This window comes from Lingula anatina, chromosome 2 (assembly GCF_051362555.1).
Source record: "Lingula anatina isolate TDL-2025a chromosome 2, LinAna3.0, whole genome shotgun sequence".
NCBI lineage: Eukaryota > Metazoa > Brachiopoda > Lingulata > Lingulida > Lingulidae > Lingula > Lingula anatina.
This window is the reverse complement of record NC_141768.1, coordinates 48,919,403-48,934,405: the sequence shown is the minus strand read 5'-3', so window position 1 is coordinate 48,934,405 and position 15,003 is coordinate 48,919,403. Positions and strand designations below refer to the sequence as shown.

At 34.7% G+C, this 15,003-nt stretch overlaps 1 protein-coding gene across 2 annotated transcripts in view; it reads left to right on the top strand.

Annotated features, from left to right (window-relative positions):
* LOC106160999 (peroxisomal ATPase PEX6) overlaps positions 1 to 15,003 on the top strand; it is a 21,915-nt gene extending 6,912 nt beyond the window's left edge. The window contains exons 13-19 of one of the 2 annotated variants that reach the window (XM_013537824.2): positions 2,721 to 2,805; positions 3,052 to 3,113; positions 3,298 to 3,406; positions 7,412 to 7,528; positions 8,863 to 8,940; positions 9,293 to 9,432; positions 13,934 to 15,003. In XM_013537824.2, the coding sequence (XP_013393278.2) occupies positions 2,721 to 2,805; positions 3,052 to 3,113; positions 3,298 to 3,406; positions 7,412 to 7,528; positions 8,863 to 8,940; positions 9,293 to 9,432; positions 13,934 to 14,070 (728 nt within the window). In that variant the 3' untranslated portion in view covers positions 14,071 to 15,003. The other variant, XM_087002990.1, reaches the window with a different exon arrangement.

Below are 15,003 nucleotides of genomic sequence, written 5' to 3'. Positions count from 1 at the left end.
TAAACCAACCCTGACTTATTGTATCTTGTATAGGAGAATATTATTACTACTATTATTGTACCACCAGCGTAGGCGCTGGCGGTACCCATGGTTTTAGTCCCGACCCGTATGTTCTGCCGGCTCCGCCGGCTCCTGCGGCTCCGCCGGCAAGTCACCGTTACCGCTTCTCCTCCTAGACAGTAAGGGCCCCTGTACCCATCTCTTGGATTTAGGTCACCTATAATCTCAACTCGTTCCACATAAAATTTGGGCTTTGTCGGTATTTGGGTCTAGGTGTGGCACTCATTGCAATGCACCCTTGTCTAAAAATGGCAAAATTAAATGCTAATTATCTACCCTACGGAAGGAGTTATGGGAAAAATTTCTACAGACAGCTTTCCAAAAGTCATATGTGTAGACTTCAAATATGCCCTTGGATTTGACCTTTGACCTTTATTTCAAGGTCAAACGGGCCAAAATTTTCAAAAAAATGAAATTTTTTATGAAAAAAATTTTTTTTGCCCTGTTATTCAGACACTACACAGACTTAACCAATAATATTATTTGAAAGTGTTACCCTTCGGGTCATCTTTCATCTCCGTGAATTTGGGGTCAATTGGTGCATTTTCACAGGAGTAGCGGCCATAAAGTATCGAAACTGAAAACTGTCTCTAATGCGGGAACCGTTAATGCTAGAGACCCATTCTTTTTTGCATTTTGTAGAGCATGTGAAGGCCAACACTGGAAGTGGTCTCCGTTTTTTTGTATTCCATACGGTTTTCAAGTTACGCTGTATCAAAAAGTACATATTGGTGGTGAAAGCAAAATGTGCAGTACAGTAATGGATAATAAATTTTGAACTCTGGAAAAATAATACATAAGGCTTGGCAAAGCAGACAACTTGTGGTCAAAAATGACATTATTTCATCAAATTTGAACTTCAGTGAACTTAAGAGCACCTCCGATTTTAAGAAGTTTGACCAAAATGATGTTTTCTTTATTTTAATCAATCTTTTCTGTAGGAAATTTATGGCACATTATGGTAACTCCAAAATTATAACATTTAGTCCCTTATATCTCCAAAACTGGCAGAGATAGGTCCATAGTTACTATTGAACTTGAATAGGAAGTCATATAGTGGCAATCTTACTGTGACCTTGAAATTGACCTTTGACCTACTTTTCACCATGAACTGAACTTTGCAAATTTTGCTTCCCTTATATCTCCAAAACTGGCAGAGATAGGTCCATAGTTACTATTGAAGTTGAATGGGAAGTCATATACTGGCAATCTAAATGTGACCTTGAAATTGACCTTTGACCTACTTTTCACCATGAACTGAACTTTGCAAATTTTGCTTCCCTTATATCTCCAAAACTGGCAGAGATAGGTCCATAGTCTCCATTGAACTTGAATAGGAAGTCATATACTGGCAATCTACTTTTCACCAAGAACTGAACTTTGCAAATTTTGCTTCCCTTTTATCTCCAAAGTTACGCTGTATCAAAAAGTCATATTGGTGGTGAAAGCAAAATGTGCAGTACGGTAATGGATAATAAATTTTGAACTCCGGAAAAATAAAACATATGGCTTGGCAAAGCAGACAACTTGTGGTCAAAAATGACATTATTTCATCAAATTTGAACATCTGGAACTTCAGAGCACCTCCCATCTCAAGAATTTTGACCAAAATGACCTTTTCTTTAATTAATTTTTTCTGGAAATTTATGGCACATTATGGTAACTCCAAAATTATAACATTTAGTCCCTTATATCTCCAAAACTGGCAGAGATAGGTCCATAATGACTATTGAAGTTGAATAGTAAGACATATACTGGCAATCTAAATGTGACCTTAAAATTGACCTTTGACCTACTTTTCACCATTAACTGAACTTTGCAAATTTTGATTCCCTTTTATCTCCAAAACTGGCAGAGATAGGTCCATAGTCTCTATTGAAGTTGAATAGGAAGTCATATACTGGCAATCTAAAAGTGACCTTAAAATTGACCTTTGACCTACTTTTCACCATGAACTGAACTTTGCATATTTTGCTTCCCCTTTATCTCCAAAACTGGCAGAGATAGGTCCATAGTTACTATTGAACGTGAATATGAAGTCATATACTGGCAATCTAAATGTGACCTTGAAATTGACCTTTGACCTACTTATTATCATGAACTGAACTCTGCTAATTTCTTTCTCTTTTAACTCCAAACCTGGCAGAGATAGGCCCATAGTTACTATTGAAGTTGAATAGGAAGTCATATACTGGCAATTTACTGTGACCTTGGAATTGACCTTTGACCTACCTTACGATGAACTTAACTTTGATTGTACCATTTTTAGTAATATATATATTTTTTGCATATTTTGAAAATTCTTGTTTATTGCATTTTTACAGCTTGTCAAGCACAAGACTGGTGGCTGTGTTCCTTATTTTGTATATGTGGGGGTCTATATGCGCTTGCTCCAGCTGGTGGTACAATATTCGGAGGCGGTATCGCCTCTCTGATCCTCTAGTTATTATTATTATTATTATTATTATTATTATTATTATTATTATTATTATTATTATTATTATATGATATATAAACCAACCCTGACTAATTGTATCTTGCAGGTGTTCTACTATATGGTCCTCCAGGAACAGGGAAGACTCTGACCTATTGTATCTTGTATAGGAGAATAATATTTTAAATGATAAGTAAACCTGGATAATCATGATAATATCTTGCAGGGGTTCTACTGTATGGTCCTCCAGGAACAGGGAAGACTCTGCTTGCTAAAGCTGTGGCCACAGAATGTTCTCTCAATTTTCTTAGGTAAGATAATTGTAATGATTTTGGTATAAATATAATGGTGAATGTTTTAAAATAAATGTTTTTAAAATGTTTTTTAAAAAAATCTTATAGTCTTTTCCTCGATGTATTCAAAATTTGAAAGAAATAATTGTTATCTCAGTAGAGTCAACCAATGTAATTAAATATTTTTTGACATTGGCTGTTCACATTGGTGAAATATCAGATTATCTTTTGACCTTTTTAAGTCATTTTCTGTTCATGCTTTAGTGTAAAAGGACCAGAATTAATCAATATGTATGTTGGACAGAGTGAAGAAAATGTTAGAGAAGGTAGGTTCTGTTTTTCAAATAACTACTTCTTGCACTTCTCTGTACATCTTAGGAAAAGTAGTTGGGATCTGATGAATATTGTTTTATATATTTTGTGACTAACCATGTGGACATTTCTTTCAAGATAAATTTGTTGGATATTTTCTCACATTAATAAATAAGATATGTCTCTAAATCACTTCAGTGTTCCATCGTGCCAGAAGTGCTGCCCCCTGTGTTGTCTTCTTTGATGAATTAGATTCACTAGCTCCCAATAGGGGGCGCAGTGGTGACTCAGGAGGAGTTATGGACAGGTTGGTCAAATATAACGATATGGTAACAATTCTGTCTTTTCAATTGGGAAAAATTATCTATCTGTCAAAAAATCAATTTTGTAATCATTAAAAAACATATTTCTATGTAGCATTTGTGGTGCTTTTACTGTATATAATAGATTCATAAGGTAGCCTGCTTTTCCATTTTGTTGCTACTTCTCAAAGGGGAATGTTCTAATTTTAAGAATTTGTGGCTTGAAAAAAATAGATTATCTGTAAAATTCACAATTTTCCTCCATTGAAAAGATTGAACCATTACTGCAAACGTATCTACCGTGACTGACATTCACTGTTATCGTCTAGTCTGAAATGGTGTAAATATCAGTGTTTAAATCCTAGATCTAGTCAATTAATCAAGGCACCTAGAAAAAGAAGTATTGCACTTTTGCATGTAGGAAGGGAAGTGGACTAACCATTATGATCAACAATTAATTACTGGTCAAAGTATTCCATAGGGGTTAGATTTTTCCCTGAATTACATGTTATAGTCACATTTTACAAATCTTCATATTGACCTATATTATTTTAATAATAATAAAAAAGCAAGAGAATATGTATGTAAAAATACACCATACAAAGCTCCCACCTCTAACAGTACACAAATCCATCAGTGGCCCCATTGTGCTGGGGAAGACAAGACATTCTGATTATTTTAGATGAGAGTCGTGTAATGACATGAAGAGAATTGCTCCCTGGGGAGGCGTGTCTTGTAATTATTAAATCAGAATTGTAGCCTTGGGGGTGTTATTTATGCAGCATGGGAGCCTGCTGCATGGAGTATTATACCTTAGAGTCACAAATAGAAGCTTAACTTCTGATTTGCCTGATTTTAAGTCAAGGTGTTTGAGCTTTGATACATGTTGTTTATTGAACCATTGACTAATATCACAATGTTAGGACTTGTCCATGACTGTGGCAATTATTGATTCACATTGGATGTTTTAAGTCTTTTGAAAGATTTTCATTTATTTATTGTACCACCAGCGTTAGCGCTGGCGGTACACATGGTTTCGGTCCCGTCCGGATCGTTCCGCCGGCTCCGCCGGATGGCTACCGTTACCGCTTCTCCTCCTAGACGGTAAGGGCCCCCGTACCCATCTCATGGATTTAGGTCACCTATAATCTCAACTCGTTCCACGTAAAATTTGGGCTTTGTCGGTATTGGGGTCTGGGTGTGGCACTCATTGCAATGCACCCTTGTCTAAAAATGGCAAAATTAAATGCTAATTATCTACCCTACGGAAGGAGTTATGGGAAAAATTTCTATAGACAGCTTTCCAAAAGTCATATGTGTAGATTTCAAATATACCCTTGGATTTGACCTTTGACCTTTACTTCAAGGTCAAATGGGCCAAAATTTTCAAAAAAATGAAATTTTTTACGAAAAAAAATTTTTTTGCCCTGTTATTCAGACACCACACAGACTTAACCAATAATATTATTGGAAAGTGTTACCCTTCAGGTCATCTTTCATCTCCATGAATTTGGGGTCAATCGGTGCATTTTCACGGGAGTAGCGGCCATAAGATACCGAAACTGAAAACTGTCTCTAATTCGGGAACCGTTAATGCTAGAGACCCATTCTTTTTTGCATTTTGTAGAGCATGTAAAGCCCAACACTGGAGGTGGTCTCGGTTTTTTTGTATTCCATACGGTTTTCGAGTTACGCTGTATCAAAAAGTACATATTGGTGGTAAAAGCAAAATGTGCAGTACGGTAATGGATAATAAATTTTGAACTCTGGAAAAATAAAACATAAGGCTTGGCAAAGCAGACAACTTGTGTTCAAAAATGACATTATTTCATCAAATTTGAACTTCTGAAACTTCAGAGCACCTCCTATTTCAAGAATTTTGACCAAAATGACATTTTCTTTATTTTAATTAATTTTTTCTGTACGAAATTTAAGGCACATTATGGTAACTCCAAAATTATAACATTCAGTCCCTTTTATCTCCAAAATTGGCAGAGATAGGTCCATAGTTACTATTGAACTTGAATAGGAAGTCATATACTGGCAATCTAAATGTGACCTTAAAATTGACCTTTGACCTACTTTTCACCATAAACTGAACTTTGCAAAATTTGCTTCCCTTTTATCTCCAAAACTGGCAGAGATAGGTCCATAGTTACTATTGAACTTGAATAGGAAGTCATATACTGGCAATCTAAATGTGACCTTGAAATTGACCTTTTACCTACTTTTCACCATGAACTGAACTTTGCAAATTTTGCTTTCCTTTTATCTCCAAAACTGGCAGAGATAGGTCCATAGTTACTATTGAACTTGAAAAGGAAGTCATATACTGGCAATCTAAATGTGACCTTAAAATTGACCTTTTACCTACTTTACACCATGAACTGAATTTTGCAAATTTTGCTTCCCTTTTATCTCCAAAACTGGCAGAGATAGGTCCATAGTTACTATTGAACTTGAATAGGAAGTCATATACTGGCAATCTAAATGTGACCTTGAAATTGACCTTTGACCTACTTTTCACCATGAACTGAACTTTGCAAATTTTGCTTTCCTTTTATCTCCAAAACTGGCAGAGATAGGTCCATAGTTACCATTGAACTTGAATAGGAAGTCATTTCACCTATCTCTGCCAGTTTTGGAGATAAAAGGAAAGCAAAATTTGCAAAATTCAGTTCATGGTGTAAAGTAGGTCAAAGGTCAATTTTAAGGTCACATTTAGATTGCCAGAGATAGGTCCATAGTTACTATTGAACTTGAATAGGAAGTCATATACTGGCATTATAAATGTGACATTCAAATTGACCTTTGTTCTACTTTTCACCATAAACTGAACTTTGCAAATTTTGCTTCCCTTTTATCTCCAAAACTGGCAGAGATAGGTCCATAGTTACTATTGAACTTGAATAGGAAGTCATATACTGGCATTATAAATGTGACATTAAAATTGACCTTTGTCCTACTTTTCACCATAAACTGAACTTTGCAAATTTTGCTTCCCTTTTATCTCCAAAACTGGCAGAGATAGGTCCATAGTTACTATTGAACTTGAATAGGAACTCATATACAGGCAATCTAAATGTGACCTTAAAATTGACCTTTGACCTACTTTACACCATGAACTGAATTTTGCAAATTTTGCTTTCCTTTTATCTCCAAAACTGGCAGAGAGAGGTCCATAGTTACTATTGAACTTGAATAGGAAGTCATATACTGGCATTATAAATGTGACATTCAAATTGACCTTTGTTCTACTTTTCACCATAAACTGAACTTTGCAAATTTTGCTTCCCTTTTATCTCCAAAATTGGCAGAGATAGGTCCATAGTTACTATTGAACTTGAATAGGAAGTCATATACTGGCATTATAAATGTGACATTAAAATTGACCTTTGTCCTACTTTTCACCATAAACTGAACTTTGCAAATTTTGCTTCCCTTTTATCTCCAAAACTGGCAGAGATAGGTCCATAGTTACTATTGAACTTGAATAGAAAGTCATATACTGGCAATCTAAATGTGACCTTGAAATTGACCTTTGACCTACTTTTTATCATGAACTGAACTCTGCTAATTTCTTTCTCTTTTAACTTCAAACTTGACAGAGATAGGTCCATAGTTACTCTTGAACTTGAATAGGAAGTCATATACTGGCAATCTAAATGTGACCTTGAAATTGACCCTTGACCTACCTTACGAAGAACTTAAATTTGATTGTACCATATATATATTTTTTGCAATAGTTTAAAAATTCTTGTTGATTACATTTTTACAGCTTGTCAAGCACAAAACTGGTGGCTGTGTCCCTTATTTTGTGTATGTGGGGGTCTATACGAATGCGCTTGCTCCAGCTGGTGGTACAATATTCGGAGGCGGTATCGCCTCTCTGATCCTCTAGTTTTATTTTAATTTTTGGGGGCTTTTTATTTAGTTTTTTGTTTTTCCAAATTAATTAATTAATTCTTATGATATAACTAAGAATTTCACCTCTTTCATGCATATATCAGAGTGGTGTCCCAGCTTCTGGCAGAGCTAGATGGACTTCACAAAGCTTGTGATGTGTTTGTGATTGGAGCAACCAATAGACCTGATCTCCTGGATCCAGCTCTCCTCAGACCAGGAAGGTAAGGCAGTCTTAGGGTGCAACCACAGTGAATCTATGGCCCCATTCAGAATAGGGGACTAACTAGTCCAAGGGTCAAATATGCTCAGCCCACTACAAAGCTTGCCTTTTAATCCTGCTAATAGACACTGAATAGATATCCCGTGGGGAAGTATTCAAGTTAATCAGCCATATTTGATCCTCGGACTAGTTAGTCCCCTATTCTGAATGGGGCCTATCATACCAGCTACTAACTCCAAGGGACTCTCACTGAATATAATCCGATTAACAGATCAAAATGCCTCCTCTTATTTCCAACTTGCTCATAAAATCACCAGTTTCTCTGTATTCTACTCAAGACCAGGAAGAGGTGTGTTAATCTATCAATCTGATTGCATTCTGCGAGAGCCCTGGTGGAGTTAGTGCTCAGTAGCTAGTATGAATTCAATGTGAACTCAGCATTAGATAGGGCTTATACTTATTCATATTCCATAAGTTTATTGCCCATTTGTAGATTATATTCAAATCATTTCTGTATCTTGATCATAAATTGGCACCCTGAGCTTCAGAGATAACTTGACACTAACCTCTTCACAATAGCCTATCTTCATCGTGTCAAGTTACCTCTGACCACATTGGATTGCCCCCGCCGCCCGCCAATCAAATTTAAAGCCCGCACTCAATGACTCATTGAACGATCTAGCCAATGAACGCGAACGAGGCAAAGCGCGCTTTGTTCAAATCCGGACCAATCAAAGATAAGGCTGAATATCAGGGACTTGCCGTAACCTGAGGGCAGCACGCAAAACACATCATCCCTCAGTAGATAATGATGCAGGGCCTCAAACTGCTCTGGTTTCAATTCCGATATACTCATATTTTGCAAAGAATCAACAGATAACTTAACACATTATTTTACGTAGTGACTCGTAGGAGACACCATGCTTTCTTTGTGTACGGTTATGCACTCGGAACTACTCGGATGTCTCCGCACTCGACAATAACTTTGTTGTTAGTATGGAGCTTGCGGAATCAGCCGAGGATTACCGATTGACGGTCAACCAATCAGCGTTTTCACCAAACTTTGGTGAAAAATTTTGAAACTTGGATTCGATTGGCTTATATAAACTAGGTCAAACTATTTTCGTCAGAGGTAACTTGACACGATGAAGATAGGCTATTGTGAGGAGGTTAGTGTCAAGTTATCTCTGAAGCTCAGGGTGTAAATTGGCTGTTATCTTCTGAATTAACTTATCTACTGTTTAGTAGATGAAACTGAGAAGACACCTCTGAATAGTGTTTGCACTTGATATATAGTATACCATATGTTTTATATGGCATTGATTTGTTTTACAGGTTTGATAAGCTACTGTATCTTGGAGTCAGTGACACCAGAGAGGCACAGGTCAAAATTCTGAAAGCTTTGACAAGAAAGTAAGCATTCTCTTGTTATTGTATGTCATGTACAACACATGTTATTATTGCAGTTTGTTTATTTTGTCTTTATATTGCCAACTTAAAAAAAAATTCTTATAACAGAAAGTCATTTTGTCAAAAATGTTGATTTTCAGTGAAGATAAATGTAAGTGCTGGGTAGTCAGACACCTACTGCTATAGAAGAGAAAAACATACTGTTGTGCGTGATTTTTGTGAATTTTGAGTGAAAGTTAAACTTAAATAATACGTTGATTAAATACAGATATAACTGAAAACTGATAAAGATTTAAATGTATCACATTCATCTACAAGATTATAAAGAATTCAAGTGTTTGTTGTATTCCACCAGATTTCAGCTAGGCCAGGATGTCCGAATGGAGGATGTGGCCGCCCAGTGTCCATTCACACTGACTGGTGCTGACCTCTATGCTTTGTGTTCTGACTCACTGCTTAACGCCATGAAGAGGAAAATTGAAATGCTTGAAAATGGTTAGTGACAAAAATGTCTGTTTGAAGTACAAAGCTATTCCTGTTACCAAGGTGGTTTGTGTTTTAAGAAAAGAAAACTAAGTTATCTTTCATGTTGATATGGATGCTTTAGATATTTTTACAGAAGCTTTCCTTGCAGTATTAGGGGAATATATGGGCATTTAAAATTTGTGTCAGTAAATGGAAAATGCTAAAAGACACAAATTATATATTATTTCCAATTTCTTTAATGAACAAATAGAAATAATATCCCACAAGGAAATACTTACACATGTCCATTTGGAAATGTTAGAAGTGTTCCATCCTTTCAATGTGATGGGTTCATTTAATGATGTATTATTTTCCCCATTGTCTTTGAAGAGTACATAGTTCAATGTACTTTAAGCAGTTTATCATGTGGGTTAATTAGTCTTCCCAGTTGGTGGATTATTTTTCAAATAAATTTAATAACAATCACAATAATAATTTATTGAGCACAGAAATGTCTAAAATTTAAATGTATATATATAATACTAATTATAACAGATATGTAAATAAATGAAAACATGGATTTACAGGAAGAAAGTTCAGTCAGTGTCTGTCAGTGCTGCATATGTTGGTGAACCGACACTTGTACTTTGATTAGATACATGTAACACTCTAGTTTTTCTCTGTCCAAATGAACTTTATCAGAATGAAATTACAGACAGCTTGCCAAGAGTTTAAGGCCACTACATATATGACTACTATCATTACTAATTACACTGTAGTGGCAGCTATTCTCTATGAGCCAACACAATTAGAAACAGGTGCTTACAGCTCTCAAGAGCCTCTCATCATATACATTTCACTAATTGGTAATAGTAATGTATTAATTCAGATTTCAGAGTACAAATCCCATTGTTTTCTCCTCTCGACAGGGTGTGTCAAAGGAAACTGCACATTTAAAATGGTTGATTTAAAATTTTTAAAAAGCCCCCTTCCATTTTGTACAAGGGAACCCTGTGTGGAAATGTAAAGGTTCATTTTTAACATTTATACTAAAAAGATTTTCCAACCTAATGTAATGTTTAATAATGATCCCTTTTAGTTTCTTCAGCATATTTGATATTGATCAATTATGAGTTGTGTATTGGAACTTATGAGTCACCCTGTATTACATCTGAGAATGTGCACATCTGTTTATTAGCCATTATGGAGATTTTGTTGACTATCTATTTGATGCTCAAACATTAAAGCTCTGTCATAGAAGTAGAGCTGTAAATACTGGGAGTGTTGAAGAGAACAAATACCTCAGCTCCTGCCTGCATTATTGAAAGCAGCTATTGAAATGGACTATTGGACCCCTCTCCAGTGGCAATTAACGCATGTTTTCAACAAGCTGATGCTGACTTGTTGGGCCACACTTACATTATTAATAGTTTAACATGTGACCTCTTAGTAAATCTGACATTTGCTATCTTGTGTTCTGTTAAACAGCTCGTATGTCCTATATCTAGGGCTCAAGTTATAATTTCATTTTAATTTTTTAATTAATCTGATCTTACTCTGATTCGAGTAATATCAGCAGTTTTCTGTCAGTTTTCTATCATTCAAATATTAAAATATTTTCAAGCACTGTCTGTTTGAAAATAATCATATAATGATTGTCTCCAAAGGCCAAAATATTATAAAATGTGAAAGAGGAGAGAGAGTTTGATGTTTTGTCATTGCACTTTGTCTTCTTTTCATAGAAACAAGTGAAATTTCTCGATGGGAACTTTTGTTTTAATTGCTAGTTCCCCTAAGGAATAGAAAAATATCTGATGTAAAGTGAAAAATATAATTTATTCTAAAAATTCTTTATATAATCTTGAGTACAATAAACATAGGAGTAGGCACTATTTCCTTAACACGCAATGACAGTTCACTACACTATATATTTGAAGCTAAAGGACAATAACATCCAAATATTTCAGATAAAATTACAAAATGTGCATATTTAAAGTGGTCCCATAATAAGCAGGGTAAAAATAAGAAATGTAAATATTTCACCAATTTTATATACAAGAGTACAGAGTAAGTTTGTTGTCCATTAAGTTTTCTTTCTTTTCATCTGTATAGATAATTATATTTTCTACAGGTTAAAACCCTAATTCTAATATTGAAATATTAACTACAATTCACAGAATTGCTCTAAGTAAGTTTACAGTCAAAATAAAACAATTTTACAATTTTTGATAATCATAATCACAACATCCTAATACAGAACAAGGCAGCAAAGCTGTCAAATGTACAGACAAAGAACAGAAAATAAAGATGCAAATAAGTGAAAAATTAAATTTTCACAAAAAACTGTTAAATTGCCAGAAAAATTTACCAAACAGACTGCGTTGCCTATTGAAGCTGTATGTTAGACCCATGTTTCTTTCCTATAAGTTTGAGAACAGTAAGTGACATGATTTCCCTTAAATGGTCATCATAGGAGCAGTGCCCAAAATAGGGGTTTCTTCAAATTTTGATGCAACATTACATAATGTTTAACAGCATAATGACAATCAAATGTTATTAATAAAATATTAGTAACATGGACATTCAGAAAATGTGACAAGCAAAAGTCTTCAAGATCATGGAACTTTAAAGTCACACCTTGAAAATGCCAATATGTGAAAAATTAAATTTTCACAAAAAACTGTTTAACTGCCAAAAAAAAAAAAAAAAAAAAAAAAAAAAAAAAAAAAAAAAAACAAACAGACTGCATTGCCTACTGAAGCTGTATTTTAGTCCCATGTTTCTATCCTGTAAGTTTGAGAACAGTAAGTGACATGATTTTCCTTAAATGGTCATCATGGAAGCAGTGCCCAAAATGGGGGTTTCTTCAAATTTTGATGCAATATTACATAATGTTTAACAGCTTAATGACCATCAATTTTTAATTATAAAATATTTGTATCACAGATATTCAGAAAATGTGACTAGCAAAGGTCTTCAGGCCCATGGAACTTCAAAGTCACGCCTTGATAATGCCAAAATGTAAACAAGACAGCACTGTTCTGAAATGGGTTTATTTCAATTTTTAACACTTTTTTAACATAAAACAAAATAAACATTTTACTGCCATTTTTATATGTCCAACTAAGAAAATTGATGAGATGGGAAAAGTATCAATAGAACAGTGTTAAATGTCCAATTTCCTCCATTCTGAGATTCTGAACATAGTGGATGATTGAATATGACAAACTGCAATGATATGAGTTTATTTCCATTTTTGACACTTTATTACACAATACATGATAACAAGTTTACCATGTTTTTTACATAATCAACTAACAATGTTGTAAAGATGCAGGAAATATCAAACAAACACTTTTAGGCATCTTATTAGTTAAATAATGAGACTGTTAACATGCCTAATAATTGAATCTGAGGAAATGTGAAAAAACAGTATAACTTCTTAAGTAATGGCCCGATTATGCTTATTTTCGAACTCAACCTGTGTTTTAGTAAGATTGACCACTCCTGTGAGTATAATTACAATTGGCCAATCTGTTTTTCTTATATTGTGTTATCAGTGTTGCATTTATATTGAAAATAGTGAAAAAACAGCATAAATTACCTAAAAGTGACCCGATCATGCTGATTTTCGAACTTGACCTGCGTATTATGAATATTCATCAGTTCTGTAAGTTTCAAGTCAAAAGGTAAAATGGTTTTCCACTTATCGTGTTATCGGTGCTGCATATATGCTGAAAAAAGTGAAAAAACAGCATAAATTCCCTAAAAGTGACCCGATCATGCTGATTTTCGAACTTGACCTGCGTATTATGAATATTCATCAGTTCTGTAAGTTTCAAGTCAAAAGGTAAAATTGTTTTCCACTAATCGTGTTATCGGTGCTGCATACATGCTGAAAAAAGTGAAAAAACAGCATAAATTCCCTAAAAGTGACCCGATCATGCTGATTTTCGAACTTGACCTGCATATTATGAATATTCATCAGTTCTGTAAGTTTCAAGTCAAAAGGTAAAATGGTTTTTCACTTATCGTGTTATCGGTGCTGCATATATGCTGAAAAAAGTGAAAAAACAGCATAAATTCCCTAAAAGTGACCCGATCATGCTGATTTTCGAACTTGACCTGCGTATTATGAATATTCATCAGTTCTGCAAGTTTCAAGTCAAAAGGTAAAATGGTTTTCCACTTATCGTGTTATCGGTAAAAGTGCACGGCGACGGCGACGGCGACGACGGCGACGACAGCGACGACGGCGACGACAGACGCAGATGATGGCTATATGTACAGACACATCTGTGTCTGTACATAATAAAATTAAATTCATCTTAAGGTTAATCCATATGGGTAGTCTTTTTAAGTTTCATGTAAGAAATCTTGTCATTTTATTAAATTGTGGTAATATCACCATAGAATAAAATTTAAAAATCTTGAAGTAGTAAGTATGTTAAATGAAATCATCCAAATTTAAAGACAAATTATGAATTAAAAGAAGGTGAAATCATCTTTGATTTATTGGTATATTTTCCAGGAGAGGAGACTGATCAGACCACACTGGTGGTAGAGAACCAGGACTTCACTAACGCCCTGGAGAACCTTACACCCTCTGTATCTGAGGCAGAGCTACAGCACTACAAGTTACTGCAGTTCTCTCTACTTGCTAGCTGAGACTAGTGAAAATAGAATTCTTGGATGAAAAACAATACAGTGGAGAAAGGAGCATAGTGAATTATTCAGGGTATTACCATAGTTTTCCCAGTTTTCATTCCTGAAGGAAGATAATCATGTTAATGATTCTTGTAAAGTGAGTGCTTGACACCAATAAACTGCCAGTTTTACATTATGTAGAACACTTCCTCTAAAGACAATGAATGTTTTTTTCTGATTATGGAAAGAAAATTGTGAACAGTGCCACTTTGGTTTTAAATGTCTAATATGTAAATTAAGCTTATATATAGCTGTGGCAAGTAGATAGACAAATTTGCTAGTAAATAACTTAAACACCAACTACTTGTGCATCTAGCAGCAAACAGAAGCATTTAGATTGCACTCCATGTCATTCTAAAAGACTATTTACAAGTTTCAGAACAGTTTTAACACCAGTTAATTCCCCCTGTCAATGTCAACAATTACTGCCTACTGCCTAATGGCCCTAAGTAATATCAACTCAAGTTTGGTACATTATTTAAAGCCTAATCCATCTGTCTGTCTCTTTTTACATTTACTCAGGACAATGAAATGCTCTCATATTTGAGAAATTAACAGATGTTAAAACTTTGTCATCAGCTATGCTTGCCTAGACTCTTGCAAGACCAGTAATTGTTGGTTGGCTTTTTTGTGACAATTCTTTATGGAAATTGCCTTTTCGTTATTATAATTAAACTTAATGATGTATAAATAATTAAATGTTCTAATGTTTTTCAATATAACAGAGCATGCATCAGAGTATATGGGTTTGTGTATCTAGATGGATTTGGGCTATACAAATATACCAGAGTATATCGGAAACTGTCCCTACATATGAACAAAATATTTAATCTGAATATGTGCAATTATGGATAATAACATAATTCTGCAGATTAAAAAAAGTAATGTGAGTTA